We start from the raw sequence: 1,663 nt of genomic DNA on the forward strand, positions 1-1,663 counted from the left end.
TGCGGATCCCCAGACGGAAAATTCTGCTCTGTTGTTCCACCTGTTGTCCCACTCAATACAGCCACTTCTGCCTGTGCTTTGCCAGTCTTTAGTACCATCTGCTTTTCTGTATCATCTAGCAAATTATCCAAGATCACCTGTAAATCACTCCAGTCCGGATTCTGTGTTCTAATTATAGTATCCACCACTCTGCCTACTCTCTCAGGATCTTCTCTATATACTCCAGCTGCCTGCTTCCAAGCCATCAAGTCTGTAACCGAAAAGGGCACCTTTACATACACCGGCCCACTGTTACCAACTCCCTGCCACAGGGGAGCTATTGTTGCTATCGTTTGTGTCTGCTGTCGGGTCCTTCGAGAAATGGGGGTGTGAATTACAACTTCAGACGGTCCTTCCCCCACATCCTCTATTCCACTACTTTCTGGTTCTTCCATCTGTTCTCTATGCTCTCGACCCCAATTTATTCCTCTCCTGGGAGGGGATATATCCCAACTCTGGCCCTTCATCCTCTTTGGGGGCAGTTATTTTCTTTAAACACTCTTTTCCAACATCACATGCCAAACCACATTTCTTTTCTTTCTTATCAGAAGTCATAGCCATTACCAAATTGTCCCTACTAGTCAGCTTACATTCATTCTGCCAATCCCGTCTCTGTCTTAAATAAAAAATAAATCCACATATGGTATTTCACTCCACTTCCCTTCTCTTCTACAAAACAACATTAACTGCAGAATGGTGTTATAATTCAGTGTCCCATTCATGGGCCACTTTTCCTGATCCTCTAATATATACAGAGGCCACCAATGATTACAGTACTCAATCATCTGACTTTTCCGCAAATCATCATGCAATTCACCCCAATGTGCTAACAAACATCCCAAAGGAGATGTTTTCGGTATCTTTCCATCAGTAGATAAATTTCCCATACTCTTACTCTTAAATAATTTGGCCAATGCCGTTACGTTTATACCCACTACTAAATATCTATTAAATATATATCGAATATCAAAAATCAATAATCAATTATCAAATGTCAGATGCCAAACCAAATATCAAATGCCAAGTATCAAGTACAAAGTTTCAAATACCAAATACATATATTAAATGCCAGATATCAAGTGAATACAAATAACAATTGTTGCCAGGTAATGGAGTCCACCTGCTTGTCTAGGGCACGGACAGAACCGACTTCCCTAGGCAAGAGTCATAACCAATATCCCCTGGCAAGATTATTAACCCACAAAATGTATTCACCCTTTTAAAACTTCCAACCTCAGTTGGAGGCACTACGTCTCACGCTTACAAAACTCACACTCACATATAACACACTATACCACACTCTTAATTCTGATTTGTGATACACACAAAATATCTCACAAAGATACACATACACTCTCAAAATTCCTTGGAATCGGGACTCAAACCCAAAGTTTCCAAAATGCTTTTGAAGCTGGGACTCTAACCCAGAATCCTCAAAAGTTGTGGGACTCTAACCCACTCCCAAATTGTCCAACCCAGCAATAGCTTTCGCTTATGTCTTACGGGCAGACGCCTAGGCTTTCACTTCAGGATCCTTTAGTCCAACCCTGCGCAGCTTTCGCCGCATCTGACAGGCAAGACGATACTGGTGGGACTCTAACCCACTGGGGGGACTCTAACCCCA

The 1,663-nt window shown here is 42.2% G+C and overlaps 1 protein-coding gene across 1 annotated transcript in view; it reads right to left on the reverse strand.

The window, feature by feature from the left end:
* Positions 1 to 506, reverse strand: part of LOC104838433 — a 4,486-nt gene extending 3,980 nt beyond the window's left edge. The window contains exon 1 of the mRNA XM_010578171.1: positions 96 to 506. Within this exon, the coding sequence (XP_010576473.1) occupies positions 96 to 506 (411 nt within the window). The remainder of the gene's footprint in view (positions 1 to 95) is intronic.
* Positions 507 to 1,663: the final 1,157 nt, after the last annotated feature.

Source organism: Haliaeetus leucocephalus, unplaced genomic scaffold (genome assembly GCF_000737465.1).
Source record: "Haliaeetus leucocephalus isolate CR32 unplaced genomic scaffold, Haliaeetus_leucocephalus-4.0 Scaffold605, whole genome shotgun sequence".
Classification (NCBI taxonomy): Eukaryota; Metazoa; Chordata; class Aves; order Accipitriformes; family Accipitridae; genus Haliaeetus; species Haliaeetus leucocephalus.